The sequence below is a fragment of the Natrix helvetica genome, assembly GCF_964273705.1.
Source record: "Natrix helvetica genome assembly, chromosome: 5".
Classification (NCBI taxonomy): Eukaryota; Metazoa; Chordata; class Lepidosauria; order Squamata; family Natricidae; genus Natrix; species Natrix helvetica.
Window position 1 is genome coordinate 27,341,623 of NC_138551.1, and position 17,806 is coordinate 27,359,428.

The 17,806-nt window shown below is 38.6% G+C and overlaps 1 protein-coding gene across 1 annotated transcript in view; it reads right to left on the bottom strand.

The window, feature by feature from the left end:
• Window positions 1-778: 778 nt before the first annotated feature.
• Window positions 779-17,806, bottom strand: part of LOC309393814 (vomeronasal type-2 receptor 1-like) — a 29,535-nt gene continuing 12,507 nt past the window's right edge. Inside the window, exons 2-6 of the mRNA XM_081956309.1 lie at window positions 14,826-15,117; window positions 12,523-13,392; window positions 5,522-5,749; window positions 4,431-4,554; window positions 779-2,236 (exon numbers count right to left, since the gene is read on the bottom strand). Of these exons, the coding sequence (XP_081812435.1) occupies window positions 1,251-2,236; window positions 4,431-4,554; window positions 5,522-5,749; window positions 12,523-13,392; window positions 14,826-15,117 (2,500 nt within the window). The 3' untranslated portion in view covers window positions 779-1,250. The remainder of the gene's footprint in view (window positions 2,237-4,430; window positions 4,555-5,521; window positions 5,750-12,522; window positions 13,393-14,825; window positions 15,118-17,806) is intronic.

Below are 17,806 nucleotides of genomic sequence, written 5' to 3' on the forward strand. Positions count from 1 at the left end.
TGCACTGCATCTCAAATTGTATTTTGGCAGCACTGAATCAGAGACCTTGCACACAAATGAGTCTTCCATTAGATAGGAATTCATATGTCTCCCCCTTCCCTGTTTTTGGTTCAGCCAGGTCTCTTCTCCCTGCCCACAGACTTTAAGGCTTCAATACATATTGTTCTATTACCTGTTTAACAAAAGAAGAGGGGATAGTGTCTTGATAGCTCTTCCATCAGATGGTCAAATATTTTGGCAAATCATTATAAAAATTATGAAATAAAGGCATTGAGCCATGATGACGCACTGGTTAGAGTGCAGTACTGCAGGCTACTTCTGCTGACTGCTGGCTGACTGCAATTTGGTGGTTCAAATCTCACCAGACTCAATGTTGACTCAGCCTTCCATCCTTCTGAGGTTGGTAAAATGAGGACCCAGACTGTTGGGGGCAATAGGCTGACTCTGTAAACTGCTTACAGTGGGCTGTAAAAGCACTGTAAAGCAGTATATAAGTCTAAGTGCTAGTGCTATTAATAGCACACTGGGGTTTGCACTCTCCGGTCAACTGAAGGGAATGATAGTTGCTCACCATTCTAAAGCAGATGGCATCAAAAATGCCTACAAATCATCTTCCAGCAACTTTTGAGAAATTTGAAAATGCAAACGGTGATAATATGGAACTGGTTGTCTTTGGTGCACAGAGTAAGATTAGCATAAAATACAATATGAAGCATCTGTAAATAATTAGATTTTATTGGAAAATATTTGTGTCGTACAATTAGTTGATATGTTGAATTGATTACTTTTTACAAGGACAAGCCACTGACTGTAGTATGTTAAGCTGAAAGTATCATATGTAGTGCTGTATTCTATCAAACTTAGAATTTATATTTTATACTTTGATAAGTTTAATAAAATCATTTTTTTTACAAAAAAAAGAAAACTCTGTGAACTTCAATTCACAAAATGATTCCTTGTTTTTCCCTTCCCGCTTCCCCTTCTGTCACTACCACCCCAAAGAGCCCTACATCAAAAATTGTGGAGCTGGAATGGAATGGGAAAAAAAATCAGCCTTAGTTGTGCAAGCAGAAATTAGAAGTTGCATAGGATTTGATCCTGGCTAAATATGAATGAAAATACAAAATTTTCTTAAAAGAGTTCCACGTTACTTCCTCTGCAAGCAATTAAATATGCTTTATGTATTCTATTCCCCAAGAAGCCACTTTGACATGGACCAGATGATATGGGCTGGCAGGAGCTACAAAGTCCTAATCCTCAAGAACTGTGGAAACTGTGTTAATTTCACTGGTGCAAGAGGCAGAGGTTGGTGGAGCACTCTTGTCATTGGTGACAGCCCTGCCACCCACAATTTCTTCTGTATTTCTGGCAGGCTTCAACAAAATAATGTAACATTTGGGCACAAATATGCATCCTAGCAAACCAAAGCTGGAGGCCAGAATTGCAAATATCTCCACAGCTACCTTGAATTTCCCTCTTGTGCTTAAATAAGCAGGAACAAAAGATATCCAGACAATGAAGAAAACCAGCATTCCAAATGTAACAAACTTGGCTTCGTTGAAGTTATTGGGAAGCTTCCGGGCCACAAAAGCCGTGAGAAAGCACTGGATAGCGAGAAACACATCAAACCCAAACATAATGCACAAGTACATTATGGAACCCTCATTGCATTCATAAATAATTCTCAGGGTTGTGAACTGGGTGTTTTTAAACATACTGGGAGGGCTAAAATAAAGGTAAGTCGTACAGATGCCCACTTCAGCTAGAACAGCGACAACTACCACCACTTTTTGGAAAATTGGCCCAACTGACATCCGGGCTTTCTCAGCCACTTTTGAATTTCTGGCCAAATGAGTCAGAAAGAGCATCACTGTCTTTCCTAAAACACAAGACAGGCAAACAGAAAAAGCCAAGGCCAAGGACACTTGGCGAGCTTGGCATGACCAATCTTCTGGCTTCCCCACGAACAGAACAGAAGTCAACAAGATTGCGACGAGAGAAAACTGGATGAGGAAGCTGAGCTCACGGTCATTGGCTTTCACCAGAGGTGTTTTCCTGAACTTGACGTAGACTCCGGTCACAGACAGAACGACACATGCGCCAAATACAGAGAGGGCAATCAATGTCATTCCTAAAGCTTCTCCATAACCCAAGAATTCCACTGTCTTATGATCACATTTGCTTCTTTGGGTATTGGACCAATAATCTTCGGGACATGCTGTACATTCCCTTGCATCTGGAGAAGAAACCATAACAATGTTACTTGGAAAATGCTACAGGTTTACTTTTATGCCAAAACTTTAGAAGGTGAACTTAGTCCTGGATATATAAAATATTTTTCCCCAAGCATTCTCCAATTGAGGTGTTCTACTGTCCTGATTACTCCCTAACCACGTAGTCTTCTACGGCTGTCAGAACACATATGGAGGGTGCCAAATCGAAGAAAGACATTATGAAGAATGATTTAAAAGTGCTTTGAACACTGCATAGCCCATTTCCATCATTATGGATACCTGTGCATCAATGATTAAGTAGACATTTACCAGAACACAACATTTCCAGGCAGACCTGAGGATCGGTATTACTATTGTTCTAGAAATTAAACACAGTCCAGATTAGGGATAACCATCACCAGTAGCCAGAATCCAGCATAATTTATATCCACAATAACTCTGGATTCTAATTAAAGTTGTTAAAGTTTAACGATATTAAGAGATTGGACAGCCATTTGTCTGAAATGATATAGGGTCTCTTTCTTGAGCAGGGGGTTGGGCTAGAAGACCTCCAACATCCCTTGTGATTCTATTATTCTGTTCTGTTGTAATATCCTAGATTACAGAATGGAAAATACAAAGGCTCCAGTTTGGTAGAATTGGCTTTTGTTTAAATCTCTAATCTATCCAGTCATTCAGGAGAAGCCTTGCAACCAGTTTCCATTTCTCAGGCTAGCCTGGCCTAATTTACAAAATTCTGATGAAAAGAAAATTGAGATGGGGAACTACCATGAACTATCTGAAGGAAGGATGGATTGAAAAGGAGGAGAAAAAAGGGGAAAATATACAAAATTTAAATAATGATGGCTTTTTAAGTTTCCCAGTGAAAGATCTGTCTGAAAACTTCATGTAAACTATGCTGAGCTCCCAATTTCAAGGGGAAGAAATAATTCAGTAACACACAATGACAAAGTTCTGGGATGATGTTTTGATAACAGATAACAATACATTTATTTATTTATTTCAGTAATAAATGCAACGCATTTTGATGAATTAAGGGGAATATTTTAAAATATCAGGGGGCATATTCTAAAGTATTAATTTAAATAGTTTCAAAATTATTTTGTCCTGAGTGTGACAAAATAAATCTGTTTACCTCAAAATGATGCCTCCTACAGGCAATGTTCACATTGTCCAAACCCAAGAATATTAGGAAAGGAGTCTCCTTATTAATCTAATTGTTAAATTAATACTTTTTACTTCATGTATATTTAGAGCATTTAATTTATTTCTACCTTGGATTACCTAGGTTTTCAGTAAGTGTATGATAGTTCTATTTTTTTAAAGTAATATATTAAAAATAATAATGTAGTAATTAAATGTGGTCTTAAAAATATGCCTGACACATTTTATTCTTCCTAAAATGTTTATTTATTTGCTATCGTCTCACAACAATCCAATGAGACATTCATCTGATATTTCATCTTATCAACAAACTTTCTCAATTTGTTATCCTACATATACATATATAAATTTATATAAAATGTTCTTTCCCTAATTCTTTTAGGATAGATTTTATGGTATAACTATTTACATCTGATTTGGTAAAAATAGAACTGAATTCAACAGAAAAAAAGAAACTAGAACAATAATAGCATTCTAGCAAAATTATGTGTTGAGTAAGGGCAGTATTATTATTTTTTTCTTAGCTAACATGATTCTAGACCAGCGATGGGCCACCATTGGTAGCCTAGGGCTAAATGGACAATTTTGTTTTGGCTCAATCATAAAGTATATAATGCCATAACATTGTGTGGTCAAGAATACAGTGTAGGAAGGAGTTGAATATATGCCTATTTTAGGATTTATATTTAAAAACATTTTAAGATAGACTATCATAATCTTTAAATATTCAGTTCTGACCTTAATGAGAAGGAAATTTCAAACAGTTTTGAAGTCAGAAGACCTGCTTTGAAGTTTGAAGCAGGTTTGACAAGATAAAAACAGGTTGAAACAGGATAGTCCAAGGTCACAACATTTTTCCTTGAAATATTTTGCAAATATCTAACACATGCTACATTTTCATGTCTTTTCTACTTCAAACTACTATGAAACCATATTTCAGTTTTCAGCAATCACAGTCAGATCACCAAGAACATTTTTCCTGTTTCTACGGTGCGGTTGCTTCCTATTACTTCAAGTGATAAGCTTTCATACCTGTATGATTACTGAATTGTCCTTCTGCACACCTTATACAATCATAACAGCATGAAGGTTTCCCTTGCAAGATCCCCTTTCGATACCCAGGTTGGCAATTATTATTACATGCCGAGCGTGGTCGCTGAAAGGATAGAAGAGGCATTATATTTGTTATAAAATAAAGATGTGTTTGAACTGAAATAAAACCCACTTTTTGGCTAGAGAATGATGGCTCCATCTATATCTCATGTAGGACCTCAAGAGACTCTCATCAATACTGTGATCTCAGAAGTGCTATGATGCGCAATGGAAATTTGCAGCCAATGAGGACTGAAACAACAGTATGTGCAGCATGGAACTAGAAAGTAAATGCTGATAAGAATAAGTCTGTTTTCTAATGAAGCAACATGATAGTAAATATGATGACAGAACATCTATGACAAAATAAGGCACTGTTGTTGTTGTTGTTAATAGTAACAATGGCAGGGAAGAAATAAGGAATCTGATTAGAACTATAGAATTAGGCCTGAAATAACTATTTTGATTATCGCCTTTTCAACTTGGTTCCTTGTGTAATAGTAATGAGTTTTCTATAACTGCATTATTTCTGCCATGATGGTCACAAAACTCTGCCCTTTATATCTATATTATCTCTGCGGACATTAGTAATACTTTTGCATGGGAACGGAGCCTTTTCTTGAATCCAAAACAGGGTGAGTGACCATCAACTTCAGTTACCAAATGCATTGATCCAAGTAATGTCTATTACTTTTTCCTTCAGAAATTAAATTTTTGTAAAACTTTTGCTTCTCAAGCATCTTTGTATTAAAGGGCAATTACCTACCCAGTATAAAGTTTGCCTAGGGTCACTGTGACATGAGATAATACACATTTGAGATATGTGTTATCTATCAAATATGGGATTTTGTCATGCACATATATTAGTGCAAGCTATCAACATTTCAATTTTAATTATAGATTAAAGTTTCCAAATTTGAATACTCCATAAAAACCACCAACATGCAGTACCCATATCTAGAACAATATTGTAGATGTAGAAGTTTACAGTAGAACATTAAAGTACAAAATCTGAAAAACTATTCACTTACTGCTCGTTGTGGGTTGTTCCAAAATATTGAATCATTAAATATATGAAATTCTTTATTATTTTCATTTGTCTGGTTAAAAGTTCCAACTTTTATAAAGCTGACTTCTCCAGCATCATTCATCTGCCAATTTAGAATGTCATATGGTGTATAGACATCCCCATTGACATCAATATTTACATGCTCATCAAAAACTGTAAAGTCCATCTTATTCTTCATGTAGTACATTAACTGTGAACCAATAGGAAAAGATTACAATACAATACAGTGCAGTACAGTGCAGTGCAGTGCAGTGCAGTGCAATGCAATGCAATGCAATGCAATGCAATGCAATGCAATGCAATGCAATACAATACAATACAATACAATACAATACAATACAGATAGCTGTAATACTGCTAGATTTTTTTTTTTAAATGATGGTCCACAAATGTCAACTGGTATTCAACAGTCTATATATTTTGGGAAAATTAGGTAGAGTAATTGGATCCAGCCATTGCAAAAGTTAATTTAAAGTGCTCAATTTAAAATTCTAATATAGTATGTAAAAACCTGAATGGGGACTGGTTATTTGACATATAAAGAAACACATGAACCTTCCTTCCATAGAAATTAGAAGCTCTATTTTCTGGGCTATCACTTTATCTTTAGTTGTGTACTTTCTGAAAGAGTTTCTGAGTTTTACCAATTGTTATTTATTTGTTGATTTGCTTGCTTGTTCAGTTTCTCCAGCCAATATGTGTGCAAAACTCTGGGAAGCTTACAAGGATTAAAACAATATAGTATAAAACATTATACATTATAAACAAAAGTTTAAAACAATGTAGACGCAGCCTTGCCAGGGGAAAAAACATAACCATTAATAAAGACTGAAGCAAATTAAGTAGTCAGTTCATATTATACCATGGCCCACCACCTGAGGAAAGAGATTTTCATACTTTTTTAAGAAGGGCAGCAGGGTCAATAGTAGGTGAATCTCAAGAGGAACATTATTTCAGAAGACAGATGTCACAACAAAAAAGACATGCCTCTTGGGTTTGCAAAGATGATAATATTTAACAGATAGGACCCAAAGAATGCCAAATCTATTGAATCATATTGGATGGATAGACACACCTTGGGGTTAGATCAGGGGTCGGCAGCCTTAAACACTCAAAGAGTCACAATGGTCCTAACCTTAAGCTCCCTGTTCAATTCTGAAGCCGGCTGGAAGTCCGGTTTCCCCACCATAGAGTCTCCTCCTAGCGCGGCACCCTTTTTCCTCTATGTGTCCTAACTGAAAGCCCTATCAATTGTGGAGCTGACTGGAAAACCGCCCCTTGCCATAGAGTCTCCTCCTGGTGTGCCCTGCTCCCCCCCCCCCTAACAGGAAGCTCCTCTCAAAATTGTGGTGCTGACTGGCGACAGGCGGTGGCAGGAGAGGGATGAAAGAGCCACATGTGGCTCCAGAGCTGCTGTTGCTGACCCCTGGGTTAGATGATCACACAGATATTCAAACCCTTGTACTAATACAGTTTGTGTAGCAACATGGGGATACCAAACAGGACCATCACTACATGTTGCTGCATTTAATTTATATATTTGTTTACAAAAATTTAGAGGACATCTAATTCCCAATGATTCTGGGCACTTTACTACATTTTGGATTAACTACATTTCCAAGTCTTCAAAGGCAGACCCATGTAGAACATGTATGTGAGATAAAAGGGTATATACCAGTGGTGGGTTCCGGGCGGTACGGCCCAGTATGGGCATACCATGGTAGCTAGGAGCAGCAGTTACCATACTGGAATGGTGGCTCATTTGGCCCACCCGCCTGTGTTCCTTACCGCTTTTTGATGCAAACGGGCCAATTGCGCACACACGCACACCGTGCGGAGCCTGCGCGACCCCCACCGAGGAGCTGGGTGTCTCAGGGCGGTGGCGTGCACATGCATGTGCAGCACACGTGCCTGATGAGGACGCCTGGCCCCGTCGCAGCATACTGGTTGCGATGGGATCCGGAACCCACCCCTGGTATATACTATTTGACTACCCTAGAAGGATACTCTTTCAAGACTACCCTTGAAAAATGTTTTATTTGATTTTAGAAAAACAGTGGATATATTGTTCAATTGTACTTATACAAAGTGATCTGAACCAGTTGAGCATTTGTTTATAGGCACAATTTAGGATGTTAAATCATTAAACAGCTTAAGATCTTATTATCTGAACACCTCCTTTTCCATTATGATCTGTCCAGTTGTTATGATGTGGGAAAGCCACTTAGATCCACTGTGATCGAAAGGACTGACATTTACCTCATGTTAGAATTTCTAAGAAACTTTTATAAAATTATCTACAGTTGGTAAATGACGGCAGAAAAATTTCATATAGTACTTCAAATTTGTTTGGGAAGTGTGGAACACATGAAGGGACATTTTATCATTCTCGGTGGACTTGTAAACATGCTAGAAAATTATGGGTTCAAATACATAAACTAATATAAAGAACTTTAAAGACTGATATTCAACCGAAACTAGAGCGCTTCTTGTTGGATTAAAGGCCAAACAGCTAGAAAAGATTTATGGATAACTGTTTTTGTACAGTTTTTTAACTGTTTGGTTAATATAGCAAGATTATTATATGCATACAAGAAGACTCTGAAATACCTACAATAAGAAATGGTTGGTGAAGTTGACAGAATTTGCATACATAGATGGCAAAACTGATTTGTTTAATTTTTAAAGGGCAGTATCTACATTTGTGAGTGACTAAAACCCTTATGGACTTTTTGCTGAACACAGAAAAGGGTACTTGGGATTTTTGCATTTGATTATAAAAAAGGGTAGATTTTGGAAAGTGGGGAACTATGATGCAACCTTAGAGAGAGAGGATAAAATATGAATGCATTTGTAATTGCTATAAGGAATTAGTTCTTTATACGGTATATAGATATATTGTCTTTTATATATTTTTCTCCTTTCTCTTTCAGTTCTGTATTTTTTCTCACTTTTTTCTCTTTTCATTAATTTTCTTTATCGCCTTAAATGTTTTTTATTCTGTAAAATTTCTTTAATAAAAAATAATGAAAACAGAAGATGATTCCAGTGTCAGTGGATTATCTATTTGTTTTGCAGAAATAAATTGAGTTCCTTCCAGCCTACAGCATGTACTGCCTTTTGGGTTTTGCCTAGTTTTTCTCTTTCAGGGTTTAGAAACTATGTTAAAATAAATCTTACTGGATTATTTTAATGCTTATTTGTTAAATGTAATCTCTGCTTTAAACTTTTTCATATATTTTGTTTTTATATAGAATTAGTCAAATTGGTGGGAGCCATGGACAAAAATATGTTAATATTGTCTTATAGAATTGCCTTATACAATTCTATTCTGGGCGAGGGATATCTCCGTTATGTTCAAAAGTGCCCACAAATCAGAATACAGGGGTATATAAGTACATCTTCACTGTTTCCCTAACCTGAAATAATTACTGAGAAATCCTGTACCTTATACATGTGATGCTTATGCCAATATTCATACATTCAAATACTTTATTCAGAATATTAAGTCATCACAATCCATACAGAAGAATTTCTGGAACAGAATATTGTTCCGGAATATAATCTGCATTATAATATAAATTATTTTGAAGATGTAACAATTTTAGTGCTAGCATCATAAGACAGTTTCCTATTCTTCAGAGCAGGAGGCACAGCAGATAATGCACATGCTATATATACACAAAGCAGTGGTGGGTTGCCAATTTTTTTTACTGCTGGTTTGGGCGCATTTGCGCGCGACGCTTCTGCACATGTGCAGAAGCGTCCGAGTGGGTGAGCGGAGCCTCCTTCTGCTGTTACTTCTGGTTATACATCTACATCTACAGGCATAGTAGAAGGAAGCCCGCCCTGAAAAAAAAATCTGAGCATTAAGCCAATCAGTTAAGGCAAGGGTGTGAAACTCAATTTCATTGAAGGCCACATCAGGATTGGGTTTGACCTTGGAGCACTGGGTGGGGGTGGCCTTGGTGGGCGCAATACCGCACCTCTACAGACTGTTCTGACCTAGGATTCCTGATACAGTAAAACACACACGATTAATTCCAAAAATGCTCTTTTTATTTCAAAGGCTGTGAATTATATTCATTCACAGCCCGTAATGAGTTCCAAATAGTAGTAAAGAGTTCTACAGCAGGCTGCCAAAGTCATTTGGGATAAGGCTGATAAGCACCATCCTTTATCTTCTTTGAAAACACTGCCAATTAGCTTGCCAAGGCCATACGGAGCAAAAAGTCCAAATGTATTTTCAGAAGGTAAACTGACCAGCATGAGCCAAGTTGCTTCCTGCATGTGCCTTTGCTCCTCCTTTATGTCCTATGGGAGGGGCCAATCACCTCCAAACCCTACTCCCGAGTCGTCCCTTCTGTTTTAACTGTTCTGCCTTTCTGGCAGCTCTACGCATGCGTGCACTGGGAACAGGGGGAGCCTTTTCCTCTGCCTCACTGCTCTTCGACACAGCGGCAGCACATAACTCCCAAATGGCCCTGGCTCCCCCTCTGCCTCCAACACAGAGCCCTCGTCTGAATCTTCCCCAGACTTCCGGACTGGCTCATGTTGCTCCCCAACCTCCTCACTGTCCTACTCTGCTGTGAGCTCCACAGGCTGCGGGCGGAGCACGCATGGTTTTATAAACTTATAAAAATAGAGAGGCGTACATTTCTGCGATTTAGGTTTTTTTAATGCTTACTTGATCTGCTTGATCACCTTCTGAGAGAGAGGCGAGATCAAGAAACTGACTCCACAGGAGGACTAGAATTATAAATTATTGACATAGGCAATGGTAGCAGAATCCTGCAAGCCTGATGGGTAAGATATTTTACTTTTTCTCCCTTTTATAATCTTCCAAGTCAAGGATGGCCTCCTGGAGCACTCTGGAGGCCCTGTTTTGGGCCTGGAAGACCTTCTGGAGCACTCCAGAGGCCAAAAGCAGTTATGGGGAGTCGCACGCACCCCACCCACACCCCATTTCTGCTGGCAGAGACACTGTGGGCTGGTCCTTTGCTACTTCCAGACTGGCCCAACAGGCCAGATCTAAGCACCACAGATCCAGCCCACGGGCCTTGAGATTGACACCCCTGAGTTAAGGTGTTTACTGCAGTGGAAGACTAAGGTCACATCCAGCAGAAAGCAACTATGTTCCTACGAAAAACTCGTCTATGCATTCAGTATAATGTCTCTGGTGAGTCTACATTTTATGATGGCAGAAAAAAGTCAATCTTATAGATTCATGCAGTCGTATTTACTAGTGTTTCATCTTTCTGAATAATATTTTAAAAGAAAGCTTCAGATATTGCTTGAATAAATATACATCAAACAGCCAGAAATAATATCAGAAACGGAACACCAGCTGGGCAGAATATAGATGACAAGCAGGAAGAACATGAAGAATCTCTCCCCCAGAATAGAATAGGAGCAAAATGCAAAATTACATGGAAAAAGTCAGGCCCTAAGTTCTTGTTTTGTTGTTGTGACAGGACCATCTTGGCAGCTTGAATACTGGCAAGAAATTGAAATTACTTCTTGTTTCACCATGAAAATGTCCTGGGACCATTGATTGATAGCTTTGTATACCATCCAATAAAACTATGTCCAAGGTGTGATTTCAAACAATTGTCTGTGTGATTTCAAGCAATTGTCCATAATGATCTTCTAAACAGATTTTAAAGTAACTCTTTATAGCAATAACCTAAATCACTGTTTCTCAACCTTAGCAATTTTATGGAATTAAAATCCACACATCTTGAAAATTCTCAATGTTGAGAAGTATTGATCTAAACCAGTGTTTCTCAAACTTGGCGACTTTAAGTCCTGTGGACTTCAACTCCCAGAATTCCCCAGCCAGCTATGCTGGCTGGGGGATTCTGGGAGTTGAAGTCCACAGGACTTAAAGTTGCCAAGTTTGAGAAACACTGATCTAAACAGACTGTAAAGTGTGAGGGTGGAGGTTTGTTCTCCGAGCTTGTGGGTTGATTTCTGAATGTTTCATTATCAGGCTAGGTAACATCAGCAATGGAATTTAGAGAATGTCGGTGTTGGTCTTGTTCTGCTTATAAGGGCTTTGTGTGGTCTGCAGGTCTTGTGATGGGAGGATCAGGTGAAGGTCTCATGATGGTCTAGTGATGGGTCTTCTGATGAGTCAGATGTAGGTCACATCAGGTGATGGGCTTGTGATGGGGAAGTCATGTCAGGTGTGGGTCATTGGGAGGTGAAGTGTTGGTTGGGAGGTTGTGTGGGTTGGTTGAGGGTCAGTGCTGTTGCTGGTTGGTTGTGTGATTGATTTAAATCCTCAGGACCTACTGACCCCATGAAGCGAAAGACAAATTCAGACACATGTTTGATATGTAGCAAAAAGGAAAGATGTACCTAAACGAAGTCCAGTTTTTGCTGAGGATTTTAATAAAATTTTATTTTGACTTTCAGCACCCTTTGATATAGTCAGGAGAGGACTTTTTTTGTTGTGGTGGTGGTGACTTGGCTCTTGAAATTGCTTCAGAAATGTCCACCTGGTCTCTTACTACCAGCTTTTGAGATAGTCAATCTAGGCAAGGTATTTCAAGTTTATCTAGGCAAGGTATTTCAAGTTTATCTAGGCAAGGTATTTCAAGATCTGGAATCATTGCACCTTGTAATGGGACATTTTATTTTTTCACAGTGGAATCCACAGCTGCTGTGGTGTTTGTCAGAATGAGAAAAGCAACATTGTGCTGCAAGCTCCATCCCTTTTGAGGGTACATGCAACTTCATGACGTGTAGAAAAGGGATGGAGTTTGCATTAGGACACCAAAATGATGTTTTATTATGATCTCCCACACCCTTTGTTTTCCATCTCCCGAAGAAAATAAACTATTCTTTTTATGACATTGAGTAAGAACCGGCTGAAAAAACAGGAGAATTTTTCTGCACAATACTAAAACATTTACCATTTGTGGGCTCTGTAGTTATTATTCCCAAATTTATACATACCTGCCAGGGCTCAAACTCATCTATGGTGGCACATTTTGGCCCAGAAATAAAGGGTCCTTTGTCAGTTTCACACATGCGCAATTGGTCGAGGCCATAAGCTACGGCATAAACTGCTTTGTAGACATTATACGTTATTCTAAGTTCGGAAATATCCAAATATGTATTCTTAAGGTCTTCAAGTTTCTCCTTTCCAGTGCATAACTTCTTTGAAGAAAAATCAACAATGTTCTCGTGACCAGTTACATTTTTCCGGTTGTCCGTATTATATGATATGTTGACACCGGGCCAGGTGCAGTTGAATGCTGACTGCCAAAATTCGATTGTCATGTCGTTGGAATCCGTATTTGGGTTTACTTCTAGAAGAAATTCCTTGAAGCCTGGAATTTCACCCTTTCGTATCCCAAAGCCAATTGCCCCACCAAGAAGCGGAAAATATTCAGGTCTAGCAATTAAGGCAGAAGTGACCCATGCCTCACTTGCTATCCACGTTTTGCCAGTGATATTATTAATCATAAGCTCTTCAACTAGCGGATGGAAGTCAATATCAGAGGAGTAAACCACAATGACCGTAGCGTTGGTTTCTTTTATAATATCAACCACCTCTTTGAGCTTACCCCTGTTATATATTTTAGGAATTGTTTCAGAGAAGGCAATGCAGGTATAGAGGTTCTCAACAGATTCTTTAAAAGCTTTGACACCATATTTCCCGTAATCATCATCGGCAGCAATGGTTCCAACCCATCTCCAACCAAAATGGTGAATTAAATCAGCCATCCCCCGTGACTGTACCTTATCGCTTGGAATAGTGCGGAGATAGGTTGGGAACTGATATTTATCAGAGAGAAGTGAGGAAGAGGAAGCATAACCAACCTAAGAAAGGAGTAAAGAGAAAGAACAAACAGATCGCACAAGCTATCATATGTGACCTCAAGGGCTAGGAGTTCTTCAGTTAGATTCTTAGCACATTCAATCCTATCAACCCATCTGCCATGGATAGACTTTCTTGCTGGTTTTGTAGAAAGGGCAACTTTTCTAGAAATCCTTAGTTTAAGAATCAGTTCAGCATTTCCACTGAAAAGTCTCAGGTGAAAAGGGCAGGAAATATGACACTATGCCCAAGTTCCTGGAGAAACAATATAGTCTAAATGGACAAAATAGAGCTGCAAGTCTGCTCCTTAGACTGTTTTCCTATGTTTTGTTAAGGAGGCCAACAAATCTTATATATATCAGAGGGTGCAAGGGCACCATATAAATAAATCAGCACCCATTTAAGTGAATGGCAGGCATGAGTGCACGCCACTTGTGCAAATGGAGCTGTGAGTGCTTGCCAGCCGCTCATGTGGAACCACCTGCTCCCCTCCTCCTCCCCTCCCTGCCAGTCTGTAAAGTCGGAAACATTGGGAAACTCTGTTTTAAGGGACTGGCAAGATGTCAGCCACTGTTTCTCCCCTTAAAATCCCTTCAAATGAAAAAAAAATGATGGCAATTTTTGGAGGGCACTCAAGATTCCCATGGGCAAAATGCTGCCTGGAGGCCTAAATCTGAGCAGCTACACTCTGGACTATGAGCTTTCTTTTCCATTCTTGACCTAGCAAAGAAATAAACTGTCATGAAATTTGCTGCCCCACTGAGGATTCTTATTCTGTTTCTAATGTCTCTCTAGTAGAAGAGAGTACGTGTAGCTTAGGGGTGAATTGAGAAACCACTCTCTGAGCTTGTTTGTTTGCAGATGTATTTTTACTGAACTAGGGAACATCATCAGTGCTGGTAAGTGTGGTATTTTCTCCCTGTTAAATCTGTCTTTCTTACTAAAGACAAGATGGTGGCAACATCCTGGAGAACGTGAGAATAAAATATGTTGCCAGGATATACTTGCACCATAGTTAGTTGCACACGGGGGGAAAAGTTTTGGTAGCTGTCAGATATCAATATATGTGAATTATATCAGATATAATAGCAGTGCCTTATTACAATTTCCTTTGCATTATTATTGTTGTTGTTGTTGTTGTTGTTGTTACTTTGTAGAAAGCAAAACATCTGAATTAGCAAATGCTATTGGTTCTGAACTATTTAGAACTAACTTTGGACTAATTATGGGAGAGCACTATGGAACTGAAGTAGGCTCCTTGTATCTGTTCTAATATATTGATAACAGTTCCCATGGAAAACTAAACATTTTCAAATTGTTCACAAAGTGAAAATGTCTGGGCTGGTGTTGGAGAAGAATAATTCTATCTGTGATTCCACTGTTCCCCTACTTGACATATCCTCCTGACAAATAATGTTTATGGGATTTATTGTACCTGGGGGAAATAGTAAAGCCCAAGGATTCTTGAGGAAGCAATGGAAAGAGTAGATCCACCAGCTCCAATAATTGCAGCTAAAGGAGCACCGGTACTGCATCGGAAGACGGGCGTTGTTTCATTTTGACCGGTGAGGAATGCCAAAGAATTCTCCACTGTCTTGGACATTGTAAAGCATGTGTCATAAATTTGATAGCCGAGAGTTATGTTTGGTAGAATATCTTTTCTTTTATTAATATCGTTGATGGCATGTATCATGGCTTTGACCCAACGGTAACCTCGAAAATTAAACCTGCAGAGTAAAAAGAGGTTGAATGCATGCAATCATGTCGGTATGTTAAGTCAAAATGACACCTTCCATATTTATCACATTTATTCAAATAAACAAGTATATTGTTTATGAAGACTCTTCTTTATATCTTAATATCATACATTGAGTAAGCCACAACTTGCAGATACTATGCGGCTACTCTCCTGAGGTCTTTTGATGATTACATGGGGTTTGAGAGGGATAACGAGAGAAATAGATGGTTTAATATTTTGTCCCTCACTCTTGTGTGAAGATACCACCTCTATATAATTCAGATAAGAGAGGGCAGATTGCAACTCCATAGTTCTATGGAACCCATCAACTCATCCTGTCATTGCACACCTTATCATGCTAATTGCCACAAAATTGTGATGTAGTTTCCCACCAGTCTGTTGTGGGAAACAGGCAGAAATAAGAATATATCCCCCCAACAAGCTTAACATCATTTAAAAACTGCTCCCCCCCCAAAAAAAAACAATAGGGGCGGGGGGGAAATCAGTGATCTTCGTTTGCTAGCTTATCGAACCTCAGTGATAATCCAAGTTGTCGAACCATTTAGAATTTTGGTTACACCTAAGATATAGCATTATTATTAGTGTATACCAGAGATCCAAAACAGTAATTATATAAAGTTTTATATCACATCATGTTTTATATTTGCATTCTAACATAATTGACCTTGCTGCTCTATTTTTCTCATCAGAAATCTTATGCTGATGTGACAGGTCACCTCCAAGAATAGAACAGTTTCTTGGATGTAATACCAGAGATGTTTGTCACGTAATGGAAATAAAACTGTGCAATGTACCAAAACACGTTTACTGGCTCATAAACAAATAAAACAGCTCAAGAATATCCTGCATTCTCCCCTCAAAAGGGAGAAAAACACAAAATATATCTCTCTATACAGATGTATTTGAGAATAAGGATGCCCAAATTCCTGAATATGTAAATGTGTTTACAGTTTGGTACTTGGGAAGTACTTTTAAAAGATGTACATTAGTGCAAGATGTATGTAATAAATATAATACATAATAACATAATATTCTTAATATAAAATGATATTTATAATATATATTGTAAATATAAAATAATAGGAGAAAGAAGTATTATTAAATATGTTGGCCGCCTTGGGTTATTTATACAAATAATAAAGGTGGGATTTAAAAAATCTAAATAACTAATTAAATTTATGCATATCTGTGAGTGCTTAGATGCATTATTTAGAATAGTAACAAATATACCGTAGATTTTCTAGTATTTTTAAAACATGAGTTCAGGAAAAACCTAATGTCAGCGTTCCAAGTAATGCACCCATTGAAAGCAGAACTCCGAGGCAGGTAGATTCCTCGAAGGACATGTTTATTGGATACATCTTATTGGCACAGCCGGTGAAAACCAACTCTGACAGTTCCTGCGGTTTTCACCTAATTAAAAGAATAAAACTCCCCTCTCCCAGGTGTCACCGGTCACATTGTCCAATGAAGATTGAAGGCAGGCTCCTCTCCTCTTTTAACAGCCACCTATTTCAATGACCTTGGTTCCCACAGGAAAGCTTTTTGTTTTGATTATAGCCAGGCTATCTTCCCTCCTCCCTTCCTCCTCTCAGGCTTCATGGCAACTATGATGCAGCATAAGATGGCTTCAGAGTTGACACCTGTAACCCTGCCATTCCAACACTGACACAGTGCAGATTGCACTATTTTCCCAATATGCTGGCTTTCAGAATTATGTTATCTTTGGGAGGGGGGGAAGGCAAGAAAATATAAATGTGAATCAATCAGGATGATGATCAGTGGTGGGATTCAAAATTTCTAACTACCGGTTCTGTGGCCATGGCTTGGTAGACGTGGTGTGGCTTGGTGGCTGTGGCTTGGTAGCTGTGGCAGGTACTGTAAAATCTCCATTCCCTCCCCACTCCAGGGGAAGGATACTGTAAAATCCCCATTTACTCCCGATCAGTTGGCAGAGAATAGATGGGGGCGGGGCCAGTCAGAGGCGCTATTTACCGGTGCTCCGAACTACTCAAAATTTCTGCTACCGGTTCTCCAGAACTGGTCGGAACCTGCTGAATGCTACCTCTGATGATGATGAAGAAGCTAATAAAGATGATGTGGCTATAGTTATTGTGGGCCATGCTCCCCTCTTGGAAGGCACCTGCTAACTGAAGAGCTATCTAGTCCAAGTTCAATTTAAATTACTTTTTTTTAAAAAAAAAGAGCAGGACAAGCTTTAAAGTGCAGGCAAGAAACAAGCTTTCTGGTCATTTAACTTTGTATGAAGAGATGTCTTCAGTTTTATTTAATGTGAGTATAAATAAACACCACATTTATATCTCTACATATAAATCAACATGCAAAAATGCTTAAATAGAATGGGGTGAGGTTGGGGGGGAAAAGTGTCCCCCCTTACAGGAAATCTGGCAGGACATTTTTCCTCTAATGTCATACCAGGTGGTAGCATGTGCTTTGTCTTTCTTTCCCTAACCTCCCACAGCTTGAAAACTTGGGAAGGTAATTAACCGTAGATTATGGTTTCCTTCTAATTAAGGAAAACACAAAGGAAATTTAGCTATGTTGTTGCTCTTTGCACTCTCATTATGAAGTTTCAGGTCAGGCTCAAAAAAGAGCGAGGGATGTTTTTCTGCTGTTGACATGAGAATGCGCATAGC